The sequence below is a fragment of the Spermophilus citellus genome (genome assembly GCF_964194105.1).
Source record: "Spermophilus citellus genome assembly, chromosome: 9".
NCBI lineage: Eukaryota > Metazoa > Chordata > Mammalia > Rodentia > Sciuridae > Spermophilus > Spermophilus citellus.
In genome coordinates, this window is record NC_138191.1 from 111,663,009 (window position 1) to 111,682,934 (window position 19,926).

General features: G+C 40.6%; 1 protein-coding gene across 1 annotated transcript; it reads left to right on the top strand.

The window, feature by feature from the left end:
* The first annotated feature begins 2,181 nt into the window (after positions 1 to 2,181).
* Positions 2,182 to 18,081, top strand: SNIP1 (Smad nuclear interacting protein 1). The gene is made up of 4 exons (XM_081307270.1): positions 2,182 to 2,466; positions 3,356 to 3,458; positions 14,930 to 15,528; positions 16,552 to 18,081. The coding sequence occupies exons 1-4, from the start codon at positions 2,243 to 2,245 to the stop codon at positions 16,817 to 16,819; spliced, it is 1,194 nt and encodes a 397-aa protein (XP_081163396.1). The 5' UTR covers positions 2,182 to 2,242; the 3' UTR covers positions 16,820 to 18,081.
* Positions 18,082 to 19,926: the final 1,845 nt, after the last annotated feature.

The following is a 19,926-nucleotide window of genomic DNA, read 5'->3' on the forward strand; positions in this document are numbered from 1 at the left end:
TGCGGCTGGGACTGCGGCTCAGCAGCTGGCCCTCTAGTCCCGGCCTTGTTTACGGTAACCACGGAAACCCCCTGGCCGGGGCGGGGCTTCCGAGTGGGGTGGGGCCATCAGCGCGCGGATTTCATTCCGAACAGCCGGCTTCAAACCTCCTGTTCTTGGCTTCCCAGGCCTCCTGTTCATTGGTTCGTCCTGTACTTTCCGGAGCAAGGAAAACAAGGTTCAAGTTCCTACACTGCGTCTAGTTTGCTATTTGAATGGGATGGAGGGATCACTTTTGCTGAACCTCAGTTTTTTTTTTAATATTTTATTTTTTTTTAAAGAGAGAGAGAGAAAATTTTAATATTTATTATTTTTCCCGGCGGACACAACATCTTTGTTTGTATGTGGTGCTGAGGATCGAACCCGGGCCGCACGCATGCCAGGCGAGCGCACTACCGCTTGAGCCACATCCCCAGCCCGAACCTCAGTTTTGACTACTGCAAAATGGGAGTCATCTCCTGACCCCTGAGTAAAGGGTTGGGGACGATTTCCGAAGAAGACATCGAGTATTTCCAGGTTTAAAAAAGTATCTTTTAAAATTAAATGGAGCCGTGCGTTCGAGGCCAGCCCCACCAAATTAGCGAGGCCCTAAGCAATTTAAACCATGTCTCAAAATAAAGAATAAAAAGTGCTGAGGGGGCTGGGTTTGGGCTCAGTGATAAGCGCCCTTGCCTAGCATGCGTGAGGCACTGGGTTAGATTCTCAGCACCACATACAAATAAATAGAATAAAAGTCCAACAACAACTAAAAATTATTATTTTTTTTTTTAAAGTGCTGGGGGTGTAACTGAGGGGTAGAATGTTTGCCTTGCATACACGAGGCCCTGAGTTCAGTCCCCAATACTGAAAAAAGTAAATAAATAAATGGAGAAATGACAGTTTCACATAAAGTTGAGGAAATAGAGGGAAAATATGCTAGTGATTTACCCATGTGCTACCACATATGATTGCATTTCCATCTCTTCATTCCTTCATATTTCCAAACGCAGTTTAAGCACAATTTTGTATCCTGCTTTTTCGTCTAAAAGTCAGGTTTTAGGGTTAGGGGCGTAGCTCAGTGATAGAGCTTCCCCAGTATGCGCGAGATCCTAGTTTCGATCCCCTCTCACAAAATTAAATTTTTTTTATTTGCCATAGTTTGCAAATAGTATACTAATGAAAGACCCCAGCCCCATAACCTAAGGCCCGATTATGAAAAGTAGAAAGTATGCAGTAAACAGGTGAGCTCACCACATAACCTGTTAGAAAGGGCACCCTGCCCACATTACAGGATATGCTTGAGCAAACTGGGATCATAAGCGGGAACAGGGAGGAAACAAAATGTAAACCTGTGAGATTTATGAGTTTTTCGGGAACCTATAGTGAAAAACAAGTTTATCATAGTGAAAAACAAGTTTACCCTTTAAGTGACATGTATGCTGGATTCAAAAACACCTGTTATTGTGCTAGATGGAAAACAACTCCTTTTTCCCTATAAAAGATCTGTACCCCAAAGCCCGGTGTGCCAGTTCACCAAAGCTTTGGCTGAGGTTCTGCTGTGCACCCGCAGGCGCCTGTGTATTAATAAACTTGCCTCTTGCTTTTGCAGCCAGTGTGACGCTAGTTCTCTTTTGGACGGGGGATTTGAGGGTCTGGGGGTCTTTCACTAATAACCACAATCCATCCAATAATCAACTAAATGATTCACTATTGCCATGCATTTGGATTATCTCCATTTACAATTACTAATAACGGAGCAACAAAAAGCCTTGGAAAGTGAAAAAACTCAGAAGTTTGCTTCCCCCCCCCCCAAGAGTAGAAATAGCTTTATTGATTATAATGAATTTCAAACGTAGAAACAGAAATAATAACAGTGGCCAAAATTTACTAAGCCTTTAAAACTGTGCCAACAATTATATGCTGACAGTTAAGTTTTCGTTATGAAATATAAAGGGCTGGGGGTGTAACTTGGAGGTGAAGCGCCAAGGTCTACCTATGAAGTAGTCACAAGTTTGCTTTTGAAACTTAAAATTCCCGCCTCCCGAGATGGGCCAATTGCGGTCCCGCCCAAGAAGGAATCGTCACGTGCTCAGCTTCTCCGCCGCGAGGGCTTCTGGGAGAGTGCGTACCCGGAAGCGGAAGTTCGGTGGCCAAATTCGTCATTTCCTTCAGGGAGAAGAGCGTAACGGACCTATTTTTTCTTTCGCTCAACCAAACTCGCAGAATGAAGGAGGTGAAAAGCGAGAGGGATCGAGGAAACCGGCGAAGGCACCGGGATGGGGACGTGATGGCGGCAGCGACGGTGGTGGTGAAGCAGGAGCGCCTCAGCCCGGAATCCGCGCCTCCAATCCACCGCCGTTCGGACTTCTCCGGCGGCAGCCCGTCCCCGCCACCCGGCGAGGCCGGCCGCCCCGGCCACCGTGGGAACCGAGCCCGAGGAGTTAGCCGGTACGTGGGAAGCAGCCCGAGTGGACCTTGGGTCGAGCTGATGGAGAAAGGAAGGCAGAGCTAACGTCAGAAATAGGCCTCGAATGCCGAGCGCAGCAGCCTGGGCTTAATGCTGAGACGTTGGGAGTGACCCCAAGGTGCCCGTATTAAAGAATGTTTACTCCAGCACCGGTCACTTGCATTGTAGCTGGATGTTGAGAATCTAAAGCTTATTACGGGCAGGATCCCGCCCCTTCATTCTTGTGTCCCCAGCACTTAGTACAGTACGGCCCAGCGGGTAGCACTGGTCGTCCGAGTTGAATGTCTCCCCATCTGCACAAGAATGGAGTGCAGGTGGTGTCTTTCCAGTTACGTGCCCCAAAAGATTGATAGGATTGATCCAGAATCTTGGCAGGGGAAACAACATGGGCAAAGAACTTAAAGTAGAATTGTCATTGTCTTAGAAACTAGGGGGAAAAATGTATTTGGAGTCTAGTGATTGAAGTAGATAGAGTGTTAAGGAGGAGGCAGAGCACAGGACTTGTGATTATTGGGGAAGGCAGGGTGTTGGTGGTGAGGAAAAAACCAAAGAGGCCAAGAGCAGCTTCTGGATGGTGGTACCAATTAGAGAGATGACACAGACTCTGAGAAGAAAGGTTTTTGAGGGTTGAGAACCAAGAGTTATGTTACCCAAGTGAGAAAGTTCAGTAGGCAGTTAGTTATATATGAGTGTCTGGAACTCAAGGGAGATATCAGGGCTGGGAAAATGAAGCCTCTGACTCCATTGGAGCTCAGCAGAGATCTTCACAAATGTGGTGTTTGTGTTTAGTTGGTAAGCCTGATATTTAAAGCTAACATGTGGGGGAAGGGAAATTGAGATAAAATCCTGTGTGTACCATGCTCCGAAAAGGTCCCCAGCCAAAAAGAAAAACAAGTCTTCAGGGAGAAGAAGCAAGTCTCCTCGGAATAAGAGAAGCCGAAGTCCTCATCACTCAACAGTCAAAGTGAAGCAGGTAAGTGGATTGGGTGTTTTGATAATTTGTCCAAATCTAGAGTCACTTCACTTGCCATCTAGCTAAAGTGTATATGTGTGTGTTCTGCAGTGGGCTTCTAAAAGCTGGGTGTGTTTGCTTTTTTTTTTTCTGCTTGTTTTTTTAAATTAGCTTTTTGTTTTGAGTAATTGTTCATTTACATGTGTTGGTTATATTTGTCACAATTAATAGAAAGGTGTACTCTACCTTGTTTTTGCTAATAGTAAAATCTTTCAGAGCTATAGTGCAGTATCACAATTGGAATTTTGTTGATACAGTCAAGATACAGCATATTTCTATCACCCTGATATTGTCCTTTTGTAACCACACCCATTTCTTTCACAGTTTTATCTTTATTTAACTCCAGGAGGCTTCTAATCTCTTCTGGAGGCTGCTAATCTGTTTTCCATTTCTATACTTTCGTTATTTCAAGAGTGTTACATAGGAGCTGGGGCTATTTGCGCGCGCGCGCGCGCGTGTGTGGTGTGTGTATGTGTGGTGTGTGTGTGTCAGTCACTAGGTTCAATTCTCAGCACCACATAAAAATAAATAAATATGGGGCTGGGGATGTGGCTCAAGCGGTAGCGCACTCGCCTGGCATGCGTGCGGCCCGGGTTTGATCCTCAGCCCACATGCAAACAAAGATGTTGTTGTGTCCGCCAAAAACTAAAAAATACATTTCAAAAATAAATAAATAAATAAAGATAGATATTGTGTCCATCTACAACTAAAAAATATTTTTTAAAAAAGAGAGTGTTACATAGATAGAATCATATGGTATGTGACCTTTGAGATTAGATTTTTTTCATTCAACAAAATTCTTTGGATTTCATTCAGGTTGTTGCATCCATCAGTAGTTTCTTCATTCCTTTTTACTGCTGAACAGTGTTCAGTGGTATGGATTTAGCCATTTGCCTGTTAAAAAAAACAGGTGCTTTTCATTTTGGGGCTGTTAAACATATAGCTGCTGTCTGATCATTTGTGTATAGGTTTTTCTGGGAACATTTCATTTCTCTGGATTAAATGCCTACAAATGAATTGCTGAATTGAATGGTAGTTGCATTTTTAATTTCTTAAGAATTGCCCAATAGTTTTTCTGGAGTGATTATTAATTTGCCAGGGCTGCCATAAAAATATCATAGACTAGGTGGCTTAAATAATGGATTTATTTTCTCATTGTTCTGTAAGCCAGAAGTCCTAGATTAAGGTCAGCAGATTTAGTTTCTTCTGAGACTTTTCTCCTTGGTTTACAGATGGCTGCCTTCTTGATGTGTCCTCACACAACCTTTTTTTCTGCACAGACTTACCTTTTGTCTGTTTTTTTTCTTTTTCTTTTTCTTTTTGTGTGTGTGAGTTGCTGGGGATTGAACCCAGGGCCTTGTGCCTGCAAGGCAAGCACTCTACCAACTGAGGTATATCTCCAGCCCATGTTGTCTATCCTTAAAAAGGACACCAGCCATATTGGATCAGGGATCCACCTGATCCAATTTTATAACCACACCCACTTTTTAACCACACCCACTTTCACAGTTTTATCTTTATTTAACTCATGGAGTTAAAGAAAGTTTGTTAATTATTATGAAATACAGTTTAACTTAATCATGTATTTCCAGACCTCATCTTCAAAAAATGGTTACAATCTGAGTATTGTGGTCTTGGAACTTTAATATATTAATTTTGTAGGATACCATTTAGTCCATAACCATGGCTGTACTATTTTACATTCCCACCAGCAATGTATGAGTGATCCAATTTCTCTGCCCATGCCCCCTTTTTAGGGGCAGTTCTGGGGTTGAATCCAGGGCCTTGTTCAAGCCAGGCAAGCATTCTGCCACGGAGCTACATGAATTTTTGAGACAGGATCTCAGCAAGTTGCCCAGGCTAGCCTTGAACATGGAGTCAGTCTCCTGAATAGCAGTCTTTTGGATGTGTGGTTTATAAATATTTTCTCTCACTCTGTAGCTTGTCTTTCATTTTCTTAACAGCTTTTTAAATTTTTTTCCAGAGCAAAAGTTTGTTAATTATTATGATACAGTTTATTTTTTTCTCTTATGGATTATGCTTTTGGAGGTCATAACAAATAACTTTTTGCCTAACTCTAGATCCTGAAGATTTTCTACTATATATTTTTTCTTTTTCTTTTTTTTAAGACATACTAGAAACAGATTTATCAAAAATAAAAACAGGGGCTGGGGACGTGGCTCAAGTGGTAGCGCACTCGCCTGGCATGCGTGCGGCCCGGCTTCGATCCTCAGCACCACATACAAAGATGTTGTGTCTACTGGAAAAAAAAAAACTAAAAAATAAATAAAATTCTCTCTCTCTCTCAAAAAAAAAAAAAAAAAAAAAAACAGTGATTCTTTTATACAACTACACACATGTAGAAAAACAGATTTTGGGGCTGGGGATGTGGCTCAAGCGGTAGCGTGCTTGCCTGGCATGCGTGCGGCCGGGGTTCGATCCTCAGCACCACATACAAACAACGATGTTGTGTCCGCCGAGAAATGGAAAATAAATATTAAAAAATTAAAAAAAAAAACAAAACAGATTTTGAAAACTGAGAAGCAAATAAAAACTGACCATAAAGGAATAAGCGCATCAACCCACAAAGACAGTAGCAGTAAAATAGACATATCCTTATAATTTACAGTTTCTGCTTTAAGTATTATTAAGGAACTAAAGGTAATAAATAACTCAGCATTTTCTTCCAAGGGAGGCTACATTTTAAGACACACACATGATAGTGTTTATCACTAGGGGGTCCTCATTAAATAACTTTTAAAGAATGTACTTTCTGGAGTGGGAAATTGAAGCTACCACAAAAGGATGACATGCAAGAAGAATTGTTGTCCAACAATCTGAGTTTACAATATAAGGCCATAAATATTCTCTGGGCACTTGGTGTACTTGCAACAACCCAATAACCAGCTGCCCTGAAAAACAAATGGACTAATGTAAGCCTGCAACATAAAGTTAGATGTCATGGAGAAAGACCTTCCATGACAGCTTTTGATTAGGAGCAGTGTTACCACTTAGATGATTGAAAAATCCATCAGACATATTTGCTATTTAATATAAATGCAGCAATACCACCACTGAGACCCCTAAAGTATGAGTTATCTTCAAAGCTTATCAAGGCTAAGGGTGTCATGTATTGGACTTCAAATAAGGAATAGGAGATAACATTCAAGTTTTAAACAGAAGGTATTGTGGACAATAGGACTTAAATACTATTTTTTTCTTTTCAAATTTCCTACATAATTGTGAGAAAATGAAAGCAATTTTCTTCTAAAGTATAATTTTTTTAAGTACTGCAAATATTTAAATTTTCTCATAAGTAAATAAACCAATTATTAAATATTCACATTTTATTAAATATTCACATTTTATTTTTGCATTGCTGGTGGGATAATAATAAAATTATTTTTCAATAATAAAATTAATTTTCTGGATATATTTCCTCTGAGTATTTGAAATATTATTAAAATTATAATTTTAAGCAATTTCTTTTAGCAGGTCCTGAACACAGGCACTAACTAGATGTTTTCTCTTAAAATTCTATATTTAAGTCCATTATCTATTTTTTTTTTTTTAAAGAGAGAGTGAGAGAGGAGAGAGTTAGAGAGGAGAGAGAGAGAGAATTTTTAATATTTATTTTTTAGTTCTCGGCGGACACAACATCTTTGTTGGTATGTGGTGCTGAGGATCGAACCTGGGCCGCACGCATGCCAGGCGAGTGCACTACAGCTTGAGCCACATCCCCAGCCCTCCATTATCTATTTTTAGTGTCTGTGTGGCAGGGTGATAGAACCCGGGAGTGCTCTACCATTGAGCTACATTCACAGTCCTTTTTATTTTATTTTTGAGGCAGGGTCTTGCTGAGTTGCCCAAGCTGGCCTCAAATTTGTAATTTTCCTGCCTCTGACTCCCCAGTTGCTGCGATTACAGGTATATGCCACCACACCTGGTTTAAAATAATATATATATATATATATTTTGAAAAAGGAAGTCTTAGGGGCTGGGAATATAGCTCAGTTGGTAGAGCGCTTGCCTCGCATGCACAAAGCCCAGGGTTTGATCTCCAGCACCCCATAAAAAAGCTAAAAAGGAAGTCTTTTTTTTTTTTTTTAAATAACTGCCTCAGCTTCCTGAGCCACTGGGTTACAGGTGTGACCACTGCACCCGGCTATAACTTTATTTTTTAAAAAACTTATTCTTATGTGGTGCTGAGGATCAAACCCAGTGCCTTACATGTGCAGGGCAAGTGCTCTACCACTGAGCAACAACCCTAGTCCAATTTTTTTTTTTTTTTAATTTTAGTTGTAGATGGACACAGTACCTACCTACCTACCTACCTTTCTTTCTTTCTTTCTTTCTTTCTTTTGAGAGAGAATTTTTTTAATATTTATTTCTTTTTTAGTTTTCAGTGGACACAACATCTTTGTTTGTATGTGGTGCTGAGGATCGAACCCGGGCCGCATGCATGCCAGACGAGCGCGCTGCCGCTTGAGCCACATCTCCAGCCCCCTTTATTTATTTTTATGTGGTGCTGAGGGATTGAACTCAGTGCCTTACGTGTGCTAGGCAAGTGCTGTACCACTGAGCTACAACCCCATCCCCTATAGTAATATTCTTGATGGGAGAGAATGAGATCAAGCTCCCAGGTATAGGAATTAGTTTTAGATAACAGTACAGATAGTTCATTTTTGGTCCCAGGAATGGGGGAAGGGAAGATAGAATATATGTGTGTAGGTACTGTTGGATAGATAGATGAGGGAAGATCTGACTCTCTAAGGAAGGGATGGAGAAGAGTTATTGGAGACTGAGGAGAGAGAAGGAGTGAAACAGTCATTAAGGGAAATTAATGGATTAGAAAAAGATAGGGTAGTTGCTGAACATCCTTAAAAGAGGCTTGAGTTGGGGGCAGGGAGCAAGATGTATGCATAAGTAAGCAGTCTTGCTTAACTCTGGTCTAGTTGATCATTCTTTCTGTTCTGGTTCTAGGAGGTGGCTCTGGAGAAGTCCTTATCACCTGATGGGGCAGTCTTCATTTTCTGGCTTTGTATGTTTGCCTGTCAGATTTGTGATCCTGAAAGGGGGCATTTTGGTTTCCATTATATGATTGCTCCTACTTGGTTGGGGGGCAGTCTTATCATGTGACAATGTGTCTGCAAGGCTCCACTGTTCTTAGAAGGTGTAGAGGAATGAATAAGGACTTGTAGATGCTACTACAGGGGTCTGAAACAGCATGCTATATTGTCCCTATAGATCTTGCATCTGTCTTGAAGGAGGACAAGATAGGTAAGGTATAGGGATGATAAACCTTGTATTGTTAGTTTTGGATTGAACATTCCATAAGTGTTTCATATGCCTGTGTGCAGAGCAGCAGGAAACTTACTCAAAGTTTAAATTAATAGAGGAGACAGATAATGAAGGTAAAGATGCCAGGCTTTATCCTGCTTTTAGTTACACATTGGGCATCTGCAAGCCTTAGAGTCTCTGCTTTTAGCAAAGGCAGCCTCTCTAAGTCACTCTTATATTGGGATCAGTCAGAGTGATTTTGATTTGATTTGATATTTTATTTGATTTTCAGCCATATTTATTTATTGGTGATGGTTGTGGTTTTGCCAAGAGAGTACAACAGAACAGCATGGGGACAAGAGATTTCAGTGTGCATGCAAGGGAGTGACCATACTGCTTGGCTGTGGAGCTTAATAGTAGGCTAAAAGAGAGTTTAGAGGTGGGAGACTTGTGCATAGGTGATAGAATCAAAGGATTGGCTTGCTGGGATAAGAGCCATTGGAGTTGGGATAAAATGTGAGCTGGAAAGAATAATGGTGGCCAGAAAGAAGGTTCCTTGAAATTAAGATTATAGTGGGGTTCAAGTTGCTAGAAATGAAAAAGGTCTATTGACAATAGGTGACTGAGGTGAAGGAGAGACAAATGGCATCCTTGAAAGAGAGGAACTCACTGCCTATGTGTTACCCAAGTCACTGAGGCTAATGTTGGAGAGGGTTAGAGTAGTGGGTGATAATCGTCTGTGAGATTCAGAACTGGGGGTTTGGGACAGGCGTGGTAGCACATGCCTGTAATCCAAGCTGCTCCGGAGGCTGAGTCAGGAGGAGCAAGTTCAAAAACCAGCCTCAGCAATGGTGAGGCACTTGGCAACTCAGTGAGACCCTGTTTCTAAATGAAATACAAAATAGGGCTGGGGATGTGGCTCGGTGGTTGAGTGTCCCTGAGTTCAATCCCCAGTACCAAAAGAAAGAAAAAAGAAACTGAGGTTTGGGGGTAGAGAGGAGGGTTTGGGTTGTGTATTACATTGGCAAGGAAGATACCTGACTTATATCCAGGCCCAGAGATGGTGTAGGAAGGAGGAGGGGTTGGGTGGGGGGAACTACTGCCATTTGAGAGCTGTAGGGGAGCACTGTCCTTAGAGCTGAGGGAGGGTTCTCTTTGAGCAAAAGGTGAAGGGAACAGAGAAAACATTGAGAATGTAGGTTTTGCTGAGCTTTATGTTCTAGGGAGAATAGTGCAGTGCGGTGGTTTCAGGAGTTAAAAAAGGGTGGGATTTGAACAGAGTATTGGAAGTATAGAGCCTTGTGGGAATATAGAATGCAAGGAGGTGGGTATATATGTATAATAAAAATTATTTAAAAAAAAGGAGAAGAATGCAAGGAGATGGGGTTGATGCTCTCTTTTTATTTTGTTTGTTTATTTTTATGTGGTGCTGAGGATCCAACCCAGTGCCTCACACATGCAAGGTAAGCGCTCTACCTCTGAGCTACAACCCTAGCCTGCATCCTAGCCCTTTTTATTTGTTAAGTCAAGGTCTTGCTAAATTGCTTAGGCCTTGCTAAGGCTGGCTTTAAACTTGAGATTCTCTTGCATTAGCCTCCTGAGCCACTGGGATTACAGGCATGCACCACCACACCCAGCTAGTGACTGATACTTGTTAAAATCAGGGATAATGGGGTATTGTGGTGTGTTCCTGTAATCCCAGTGACTTGGGAGGCTGAGGTAGAAAGGTGGCAAGTTTGAGGTTAGCCTAAGCAATTTAGTGAGACCCTGTCTCAAAAAATTAAAAAAAGGGCTTGGGATGCAGCTCATTGGTAAAGTGTTCCTGGGATCAATCCCCAGTACTACTACTACTACAACAACAACATCATCATCATCATCATCAATTAAATGATAAAGAACATAAAAGATTAGTTCTGGTGAACTCAAGGCAGGTACCACCTTGAATAATGTTTGCAGGTATGAAGGGGATCGGTGTTTGGGTATACCTCTGAATACTTATTTTTAGAGGCTAGGAAATCCAGAGAAACTTACTCTGAGCATTCAGGGTACATTTGATCCCTCTTTGTGCTAGAGAGAAGGATTTGGGGTGGGGAGAGACCTTTTGCTGCAGTACTCAGAAGTTCCTCCTCACCCTCTCCTGAGGTCATAGCTTTGCTCACATTGTTCAGGGTTCTGTCCCTCTTGACTCTGGACATGTTTAACATCTGGGGAAACCAGGACATCAGAATGATTATGCCCATGCCTTCCCTACCCTCCTTGTTCCCTGATGATAGGGAGACTTCTTTTTATTCCTTTGCTTCCAAAAAACTCCCTGACCCCCAAAAAAGGGTCTTTTTGCTTTGATGTTTTGCAGCGTGGTTACCATGTACCTAAACAGCAATTTTTTTTTTCCCTTTTGGTACCTGGGTGCTTTACCACTGAGCTATATTCACAGTCCTATTTATTTATTATTTTGAGTCAAGACTCTTACTTAGTTTCTGAGGCTGATCTTGAACTTGTAATCCTTCCACCTCAGCTTCCCAGGTCATTGGGATTATAAACAGTATCGCCATCCTAGAGGCAAATTTCTTTTTGTTTACCCACTTCAGGATTTTAAAAGCTCTGCTTGCTTCTTTTTCCTTTTTTTTTTTTTTTTCCTTTGGAGGTACAAGATTTTGAACATGTGTAGGCAAATGCTCTGCCATTGAGTTACATCCCCAGCCCTTATCTGGGTATTTTTGTTTAACTTTTTATTGAGAAAAATATAAAGCATATTTAATGAACCTTCATGTATCTGTCACTTGGCTTAAATAATTATAAGTAGTCAGCCTACCATGCCTATTCCTATCCACTTCCTTCTTTGCCCTGGATTGATTGTTTTAAAGCAAGTTCTGGATGTACCATTCCATCTGTAAATATTTTAAGCACATGTCCCTAAAAGATGAGGATTTAAAAAAAAAATAATGATAACCACAAATCCATTATCCCACCTAATGTTTTATTTTTCACTATTGGGGTTTGAACGCAGCAGTGCTGTACCACTGAGCTACAACCCCCACCCCGTTTTATTTTGGTTTGAGAAGAGGTCTTGCTAATTTGCCCACACTGGCCTCAAATTTGCAATCCTCCTGCATCAGCCACTTGAGTCACTGGGATTATAGATGTGTACCATTCTGCCCAGTTTAAGTATTCTAATTTTGGGAAAAATATAAAATTCACTCTTAACTTTTTAAAGTATCCAATTACTAGTATTAAATACATTCCCATTGTTGTGTAGCCATCAGCATCATCCTTCTCTAGAACTCTTTTTCATCTTGTAAAACTCTGTACCAGCTAAACAATAATTCCTCTCTCTTCCCAGCCCCTGGTAACCACCATTCTACTTTCTGTCTTTATAAATGTAACTACTTCAGGCAACTCTCATAAGGAGACTGATGTATTATTTGTCGTACTGGGTCTGGCTTATTTTACTTAGAATAATATCCTCATGATTCGTCCATGTTATAGCATGTGTCAGAATTTCCTTTTTAGGGTTAAATAATCTTACATTGTATGTATATACCACATTTTGTTTGTCCATTCATCTATGGATGGTGTGGGTTACTTTTACCTTTAGGCTATTGTGAATTATGTTGCTGAGTTCAAAAGGATTAAACCACATGTACAAATAACATTTTTTTTTGTACCCCCTGGTTCAATCCTTTTGAACTCAGAGGCACTCGACCACTGAGCCACATCCCTAGCCATGTTTTTATTTTATTTATAGACGGCGTCTCACTGAGTTGCTTAGCACCTTGCTTTTGCTGACGCTGGCTATGAACTCGTGATCCTCCTGCCTCAGCCTCCCAAACTGCTGGGATTACAGACGTGCCCCACCACGCCTGCCTACCAACAACTGTTTGAGATCCTGTTTTCTTTTTTTTTTTTTTTTTAAATACCGGCGATTGAACCCAGGAGTGCTTAACTACTGAGCCATATCCTCAGCACTTTTTTATTTTTGATTAACAAGACAGAGTCTTGTTAAGTTGCTTAGGGCCTCCCTAAATTGCTGAGGCTGGCTTTGAATTTGAGATCATCCTGCCTCAGCCTCCTGAGTTGCTGGGAATACAGGCATACACCACCCTGCCCAGATCATTTCTTTTCTACATACCCAGAAATGAAATTACTGAATCATATAATGGTTTTTAAATTTTTTGCAGACCACCATTTTGTTTGGCTATACCATTTTACATTCCTCTCAGTAGTACATAAGGGTTCCAGTCTTTCTGTGTTTTCACCAATAGTTGTTATTTTCTGGTTCTCCTCAACCTCCATCCCTGTGCTGGGATTGAACCTAGGGCTTTCTGGCTGTTTAAAAATTGTTAACTTTAATCATTTGTAATTCCTCCCTACCTCCCTTTTTTCCTTCTTTCCCATGTTGGGGGAAAAAACACCAAACTCAGGGCCTCACGCATGCTAGGCAAGTGCTCTACCACTGAGCTACATCCCTAACTGTTTTTATTTTATTTTGAGACAGGGTCTAGCTGAGTTGCTTAGGCTGGTCTCAAACTTGTAAAACTCTTGCCTCAGCCTCCTGAGTTCTGGGATTACAGGCATGTGCCACCATGCCCAACTGCAAACATTTTTATACATAAATATGCTTTATATTCTATATCTTACTAGTACAATGTCTGAAGTCCTTGGGGATTTAAATCTATAGGAGTTGTTTCTGTTGTTCCTCATAAACATAGGCTTGTTTTTTTGTGTGTCTAGTGCTTTTTAATTTTTGAGCTTATGTTTAGTTGATCCCCCTCCCAAAGATTTTCCCTTGCTTTCTGTGAGTTTAACAAAGTTTTATCTGATATTTAGTTGAATTGTAGTGGGAATACCCCTCTAAGTATCTTACCTGCTGAGTGGAGATTTTTCTATATATTGTGAAACTTATCCCCTTCTCTTTTATTTTAGGTATACTCTTTTGGGGGTGGGGAGGGTATTGGGGATTGAACCCAGGGGCTCTTAACCACTGAGCCACATCCCCAGTCCTCCTTTTTTTTTTGTACACGGGTCTTGCTAAGTTGCTGAGGCTGGCTTTGAACTTGGGATCTTTCTATTTCAACCTCCCAAGCTATCTCCTTTTTTTTAATAACTCTGAAGTAACCCTTTGTATGAATATATAGTCAATTTATTTAACCATTTTATTATTGTCTTCAGTTTTTATTACTACAAATAAGATTGCAGTAAGCATCCTTACATATTTATCTTTGTGCATTTTTGCCTGATATTTCTATAAAATAGATTCCTGTGAGTTGGATTACTGGTCGGTGAAATCAATATTGAATACTGCAGTATTGCCCTAATAGGATGTACCAGTTTGCATTTGCAGTAGCAGTGACTGAGGATATCTCATTTTCTTTTTTTTGTCACTAGCTATTATCTTTTTATGATCTTTTTAAATGAGCTTTTTAATTTTGCTGATCTAAGAAAATTCATATTATTTTTAGAACTTTTGTTTGGTTATTAGTGAGGGTAAACATCTCTTCAAGAATTTATTAGACATTTCATCTGAAAATTGCTTTTTTTTAATGCCCATTTTTCTATTGAACTTACTGTTTATTTTTAATTGTATATTAATATATGGGACCTGTGGTGAACATTTTCTGGCAGGCTGTTTTTCAACACTTGTTTTTCATGAAATTATGGTATGTGTATCCATTTTTTTCAGGTCTTTAATACATTTTTATAGATTTCTTTTATCTTTCATGTTTCTTAAGCTTATTCTTCAATATTGAGTAATTTTTATTACTGCTGAAGTAGGATTTTTGAAAAATTAACTATTATGGTTTCATTTTTGGCAGAAGAGAAAGGTAGTGTTTTCTTTTTTGAATCTTGGATATGCTGTTTAATTCTTTGTTCCATTTTCTTTATAGCTTCCCTGCAGGTTTGCCTGTAGTTAAGCATATTCTGAAAGGGAGGGTATTACTTTTTCTTCTCTGTATATGAATTAATCTCTTGATTTTAGGACTGTAGCCATGAATTTGTGCTGTTAGGGTTGTAGTTGAGCAGCAGCATGGCCTCATGAGGGAACATAACCACCATACTGTCAAAATCCAGAGGACAAATTACTTTTTGAATGCAGCTTTTTAAAAAATAAATTGTGGACTGCCTTTGATTTATTGAGTCCTTTTGAATTTTAGGAGCGGGAGGATCATCCCCGGAGAGGACGGGAGGATCGGCAGCACCGTGAATCATCAGAACAGGAACACAGGAGAGCTAGGAACAGTGACCGAGACAGACACCGTGGCCATTCCCGCCAAAGGAGAAGTTCTGATGAGAGGCCTGGGAGCGGGCAGGCCTCTGGACGGGATCGGGACAGCCAAAACCTGCAGGCTCAGGAGGAAGAGCGGGAGTTTTATAATGCCAGGCGCCGGGAGCATCGCCAGAAGAATGAAATCAGTGGCAGTGCTAATGAGGCTCAGGAGGTGATTCCTCGACCTGGTGGCAATAATAAAGACAAAGAGGTGCCTGCTAAAGAAAAACCAAGCTTTGAACTTTCTGGTGCACTTCTTGAGGACACCAACACTTTCCGGGGTGTAGTCATTAAATACAGTGAGCCCCCAGAAGCTCGTATCCCCAAAAAACGATGGCGTCTCTACCCCTTTAAAAATGATGAGGTACTTCCAGTCATGTATATCCATCGACAGAGTGCCTACCTTTTGGGTCGACACCGCCGCATTGCAGACATTCCAATTGATCATCCCTCGTGTTCAAAGCAACATGCAGTCTTTCAGTATCGGTAGGTATGCCTTCAGAGGAAGAACCTGAAATGCCAGCAGAAACCGAATAGCTTCCTTAGTTAAGATTACTAAGATTTGCATCATGTATTTGCAGAAGAATCCAGTACCCCTCGTGTCTAATATTAAATACCTTTCCCCCCTTGCATCCTGCCATGCTGGGAGTAGACCTAGGGCCCCAAGCATGCTAGGCAAGTGCTCTACCACTGAGCTGCGTCCCCAGCCCTAATGTTAATTTTAGAGTACTGTAAATCTAAATGCACATTTACTAATTGCTTATATGTGTAGAAGAGCTTGATCTTGGTATCAGAAACCCAGATTTAAAATCCTGTCATTGCCAGTTACAAGTATTTGACCCTGGGCAAGCTTCTCTCAGGGCCTGTTTCCATCTTCCCTACAGGGCTGTTATGAGGTTTAAATGGAAATATATCAAAAAATGCCTGGCATATATGTTACCTAAATCTGCATCTTAATAGCTTACATAATGTATCTGTGACCATTTGATTCTCAGAACAATCCTGTGAGGAAGATAGGATCAGTATTAATATCTCCATCTGACAGATGAGAAAACTAAAGCTCAGCAAAGCCAGGTGACTTCCTAATAAATAATTGCCATAATAGAACTCTGGCTCAAGTTTGGCTCCCTTGACTTTGAAGTCCAAGGCCATGGTTTTCTCCATTTGGAATGAAGCTAAAACATATCAAAATATAGGTTTAAGAAGCATTTTATTGATTAGAAACAACAGGGGAAAAAATTTTCTTTTTCATGGCAAAAGACTTGAATTCTGCATTTCGAACTTTTGATCTACCCCCCAAGAATGAACTCAAATGTACATTCTTACCTTTCTACTAAGTATATCTAAGCTGCTCCCAATTTCCCTATCCAAGGCAATGCTTTCCCCCTTTCCTAAAGTTTTAACTTGAATCCTGTTTCAGCCAGGTTATTGACATCATTAGCTCTAGAGAAGGCTAGATGATCTGAGGCAGGATTTTCCTCATAGGCTGTCTCCTTTCTCTCTTGCTAGGCTTGTGGAATACACCCGTGCTGATGGCACAATTGGCCGAAGGGTGAAGCCCTACATCATTGACCTTGGCTCAGGCAATGGAACCTTCTTGAACAACAAGCGCATTGAGCCACAGAGATATTATGAACTGAAAGAAAAGGATGTGCTTAAATTTGGATTCAGCAGCAGAGAGTATGTCTTGCTTCATGAGTCATCAGATACCTCTGAACTAGACAGAAAGGAAGATGAGGATGACGAGGAGGAGGAGGAAATAGTGTCTGACAGCTAGCAAACTTAACCAAACCATTGAGACATTTTTCCTTCTTGGAAGACTTTAGGATTGCCTCAAAGAGCACGGTGGTGCTCTCTGTAATGCCTTTTATTGCCTTAAGTCTTTCCTGTGTTGCTGACCAGCTTATTTTACAGTGTAAGAACACTGACTTAGGTTTTGTTGAACTTTTTTCTGTGGCCCATCAGCCACGTGTCTGTGCCATTTGTTTTCAGAAGAGTCTCACCAATTACAACACGTCGTTTTAGTAGAAGCATTGTGGCTTTAGTTGGTGCTTTCAGAACTGCTGCCTAGGAAACTAACCCTTATTTGAAGGGGAGTCATGGCTTGTTCTCTTTGTATAGTTACTTTATTATTTATTTAGTTGTTAAGCTTTGTGGACCAGGAGTTTTTGGGGGCAAACCTCTAAACAGAATCTTAATAAGCTTTGGTTGTCACCAAAACAGCCTCCACCAAAGCTTTGACCTGGTTGAGCTCTTGAGTCATAGAAGTTGATTTTGCACTTAGCTTTTTTGGGGGATGGGAGAGGAGGGGGTTTACCGTGTGACCTCATTAGTGACTGTTTAACTTAAACAGATGCTTTATGGCACCTGCTTAAGTACATGACTGTACAGGAAGATCATGGCTACTACCAACGGGTGCTGATTTAATATCATGAGAGGCTGAAATGCATTGTGGATCTGTTTCTTAAGAGAAAATTCCTGATTTCTTTGTAGAACATGTATATAACAATTTTGATCATCTTATCTGTTCTAAAGTTTGCCTTTTTGTTCAAATGTTATTTCCCTTTTTTTTTCCCCTTTGAGTAATAACACTGTTGCTAATGTGGCAGGATCCTTATTCTAACAACATGTATATATGTCTAAAGGAGATTGTGTAGCTTACATGTTTCTACACATTTCATCCTTAAAAAAATTGTTCAAAGGTTGTATTTACCATCCAAGTCTGGAAATCAAGGGGACTGTCCAGTTTCCAAATTTTCTACCAGAGGACTATGTGTAAGTAGGAAAAAAGTCTTTAACTACTTACATATAGTTTGTGTGTGTGTGTGTATGTGTGTATGTATGTATATACATATATATATATATATATATATACACACAAATTGTGTTAAAGAGCTGTGTACCAATTTTCATAAGACAATGTTTTGTGATATAAATGTAATACCACATGATAGGCAAAGGCCTCCCTGCATTTGAAGAGCAGGTTTTTGTTTATATGTATTTTTGGGATAAAAAATAAAATTTGTAAATATAGCCACATTTCAAAGGGTAATACTTTCCTAGCATAGAGGGCTATGTGTATATAGGTATGTTTGCTGCTGAAGGAGTCTTTGTATCCAGTGTTTTTAAGGTAAAAATAGGTAGTCTTGTTGAGTGCCACTGAGAGAGACCAGGAACTAATGAAGAGAGGACCTACATCTGCCCTGGAATCCAGTCTTCAGATCACAGTGAGTGAATATTGGTTACCTTGAAGCAACGGTGCTTTTCTGAACTGGCAGTGAAGGGTTTTTGCATCCTAGAGTATTCAGAACTTAAGGCAGGTTAGGTGTAATTGGCCTTTCACACAGTGAAACACCATCTCTACCATTTCGTCCTCACGTGGTAGGGGTGCTGGGCAAAAGGAGATGCAGCTCACTCAGTGCTGCTCTTGACTCTCCTAGGTTGAAACTTAGGCTGCTGTTGAGTTAGATTCTCTTCTTTTCCACTGTTTTTACATTATGGTATCACATATGCAGGTGTACTCAGGGGTAAAGTTTGGCTAGAGCAGGGAGGAGCAGCTCTGACTAGTGTTTATTCAAAAGAAATTGAAAGATCCCTTTGAAGAGTGACCACTTAATAAGGCCAATTAGATGAAAGGCAAGATTAAGGAAAACTACAGCAACCAAGGGAATGACAATTGCTACTTCACATCTCATGTGTTTTACACTGGCCCCTACAATTGCTACTTAGTGCCGTATGTCAGGTAATACATATGTGCATGTCTTAAAAGTAGATTCTGTTTTGATTAATTTTTCTCTTGGGGCTGGAATTGTGGCTCAGCGGTAGAGCGCACGCCTAGCACGGGCGGGACCCGGAGTTCGATCCTCAGCACCACATAAAAATAAAAGCATTGTGTTGTGTCCATCTACACCTAAAAAATAAATATTAAAAATTTTTTTTTTCCTCTTGACCCAGATAGGTTTTCTTTCTGGGATTAGGTAGTAATCTGATAATCTTACTCCAGGGCCCCTTTATTTGGTGTTTGTTGCTGAAATTGCTCCTTGGTAGCCTTGAACTTGGCTTCAAAACACCTTCCTTGTGGGCACTGTGATAGGCTGCTTTGCCTACATTATTTAAAAAGAGGTCCCAATTATATAGTGAACTTCTGCTTTAGTGGAGGAATAACTTCCTAAATTAAGGTATTTTTCCCTTCCTTGCTGAACGTGGTGGCTCATACCTGAAAATACCAGTGACTAGGGAGGCTGAGGCAGGAAGTTTGCAAGTTTGAGGACAGCCTCAGCAATTTTTCAAGGCCCCAAGCAATTTAGTGAGACCCTGTCTCAAAATAAAAAAGGGGTAGGAATATAGCTCAGAGATAAAGTGTCCCTGGTTTCACTCTCTATTCCTAAAGAAAAAGAAAAGAAAAACACTGTCTCCAGAACCTAGAAACTTCTGTTCATCGTGGCTATTTGCTGCTGCTTCATTCTTTCTCCTCTGGGGCTGGCTTTTCTGTGAATCATTGCTGTCAAAATCAAAGCTACATGCAAAACAGCCCTTTGCTTCTGAGTCCCTCCTCCAAGTCTTCTTGGTCATCAGCAATTCTGCGGAGGTATGAGACAAAATCTTCAGATTTTCCCCATTGGGCCTCTTATTTTCTTTTTCTCTCTAGTGCCTGGGATTGAGTCCAGGGGCCTGTACCACTGAGCTATGTCCATAGGATCTCACTCATTAAGTTGCTAAGGTTGTCCTAGAACTTAATCCTACTTCAGCCCTCAAATTGCTGAGTTCATGGAAGTGTGCCACAGTGCCCAGCTCCCATCAGTCTTCTAGCAACTCTAACCCACTCACTCATTCTATTATTGACAAAGGATAGCTCATTAAGTGCCATTGGTGATGTAACTTTAT